This window comes from Priapulus caudatus, unplaced genomic scaffold (genome assembly GCF_000485595.1).
Source record: "Priapulus caudatus unplaced genomic scaffold, Priapulus_caudatus-5.0.1 Scaffold1249, whole genome shotgun sequence".
NCBI lineage: Eukaryota > Metazoa > Priapulida > Priapulimorpha > Priapulimorphida > Priapulidae > Priapulus > Priapulus caudatus.
In genome coordinates this window covers 6,819-9,318 of record NW_014578310.1, presented here as the reverse complement: position 1 = coordinate 9,318, position 2,500 = coordinate 6,819, and the positions used below count along the sequence as shown (strand labels likewise).

General features: G+C 43.4%; 1 protein-coding gene across 1 annotated transcript in view; it reads left to right on the top strand.

Moving 5' to 3' along the window:
* LOC106815963 (sodium-coupled monocarboxylate transporter 1-like) overlaps window positions 1-2,497 on the top strand; it is a 42,975-nt gene extending 40,478 nt beyond the window's left edge. The window contains exons 16-17 of the mRNA XM_014820499.1: window positions 824-847; window positions 1,597-2,497. Coding sequence (XP_014675985.1) covers window positions 824-847; window positions 1,597-1,827 — 255 coding nt within the window. The 3' untranslated portion in view covers window positions 1,828-2,497. The remainder of the gene's footprint in view (window positions 1-823; window positions 848-1,596) is intronic.
* The last annotated feature ends 3 nt before the right edge of the window (window positions 2,498-2,500 follow it).

Sequence of the window (2,500 nt, the reverse complement as noted above, 5' to 3'; positions counted from 1 at the left end):
CAGTGGTAGTGGTAGTGGTAGTGGTAGTGGTAGTGGTAGTGGTAGTGGTAGTGGTAGTGGTAGTGGTAGTGGCACTGGCAGTAGTAGTGGTAGTGGTAGTTGTAGTGTTAGTGGTAGTGGTAGTGGCACTGGCTGTAGTAGTGGTAGTGGTAGTGGTTGTTGTAGTGGTAGTGGTAGATGTAGTGGTAGTGGTAGTGGCAGTGGTAGCGGTAGTGGTAGTGGTAGAGGTAGTGGTAGTGGCAGTGGCAGTGGAAGTGGTAGTGGTAGTGGTAGTAGTAGTGGTAGTGGTAGTGATAGTAGTAGTGGTAGTGTTAGTGGGAATTGTACTTGTATTGGTAGTGGTAGTAGTGGAAATAGAAGTGGTAGTGGTGGTGATAGTAGTAGTAGTAGTAGTAGTAGTAGTAGTAGTAGTGGTAGAGTAGTAGTAGTAGTAGTAGTAGTAGTAGTAGTAGTAGTAGTAGTAGTAGTAGTAGTAGTAGTAGTAGTGATAGTGGTAGTGGTGCAGTATCGATTGGTTGCAGTGGATTCTGTACCTCAAAATAGCAAACGATGATTGGTTGAGCTCATTTGACGTGGAATGTGAGATGTTAATTCTTATCTACATAATCATCTAACACCAGGTTTCCTACAAAAATTTTATACGTGATAGTGTGGGAGAACATTCTAACCAAGTCTTTATAGGCATTCTTGCTTTTCGAACTCTAGTCTTTATCTCGTCTAACCTGTGCGCTTAATTTATTTAAATATCTTGTTTTTCACAAATCTGCTGCGTTCGCCGGACTTTTCTCTCTATCGCTGTCATTGCTACTTCTTCTTTCGTCAGATACTGTTTTCTGCAATTAAGAAGGCAGGTACGAAAGCTTACTTCTGTCTCTAGTATAGTGCACTATGTCATATACCTGTCATATTTTGCCGGCTTGCTTCTCTCACTAACCCGCCGCGGTCTATCATTTCGCATGCTTCGCTCATTCTTGGTCATTCCAACACTACCATTACCCTCGTCCTAACATTCTATGACAACCATCTCCTACACGCTTTGCCAGATTGTGACCTGAGCTTCGTGTTTACCTAATCCTTCCGCACTGTAGTCACGTGACGCTGTTGTAGTTTGGTGACGTAATTCTGTATGATGATGACGCATTCTGACCGTTGTTGACGTATTGTTGTAAAGCGATTGCAAGCATTGTTATAGCTTCGTGACGCACTTTTGCAAAAAGATGACGTATTGTTATATAGTTCTATGACGTAATGTTGCAAGACGATTACGTATTGTTATATAGTTCTATGACGTAATGTTGCAAGACGATTACGTATTGTTATATAGTTCTATGACGTAATGTTACAGGATGATAACGTATTATTAGAGTTTAATGACGTAATAACGTCGGATGATGACGTATCGTTATAGGTTGATGACGCAATATTGCAGGAGGATGACGTATTATTAGAGTTTAATGACGTAATAATGTCGGATGATGACGTATCGTTATAGGTTGATGACGCAATATTGCAGGAGGATGACGTATTATTAGAGTTTAATGACGTAATAATGTCGAATGATGACGTATCGTATAGCTTGATGACGTAATGTTGCAGGAGGATGACGTCGCCACGATCGTCCGCGACAACAAGACTAACGACGCGCTCTCCAAGAGCGTCGCCGACAACCCTGTCTTTTCATACAACGACGCCGACGTCTGCCCAGAGATGGCGCTGCGGCAGCGCGAGAAGGAGGCCGAAAGCAAACATTCGCATCGCAGCGAAAGTAACGGGGCTGCGCCGAAAGATGGCGCTGAATGCAACGTGACGTACACCACCGCTCTGTAGTCATGTACGCGCGGTGTGCGTGCGTGCATGTGTGTGTTCGCTGTACACCTGCACAGCTCGGTAAATAGCGATTCGTTTGATTAGGATTTCGTGTGCGTCGTGTGAACGGCAAGCATACGTAGCCAGGGGGGCGGGCCACAGATATATCATACTTGTTGTGTACTATGCGCGGGTCGGCGAACAGTTTTATATGGGCAGAACGATGGCTTTAGTGCTAGGATTACGTGTGTGTTCGGGTCGGTGTAAGGGTTGTGAGTTAGTATATACCAGGACCAGAGAAAATTAGTTATGATATTAGGGTTGGGATTAATGTTAGTATTATCGGTGGGTTAGCGAGATATAGAGGGGGGGTAACCATACATATAGCCAGTATAGCAACCACACACATAGTCACGTCTGGTGGGAATCGTAGCAGCTGCACTAGGTGGTTAGATCGAGCAAAGTCTTAAAACAGAAGATGTGCAACGGTAGAATACAGCCGAGAATGTGTGTTATGAGAGGAAACGGACCCTATGCGTTCTAAATAGGGCCCTATATATTATAATTATGTTGTTCTATGTAGGTTTCTATGCTTTGTAAATTTATGCAACACTAAACCCGCCCGATGAGCCACATGTATATGCACAAACTATAAAAGAAAAATATATATTGCTGTTTGCGAATAAACCTATAT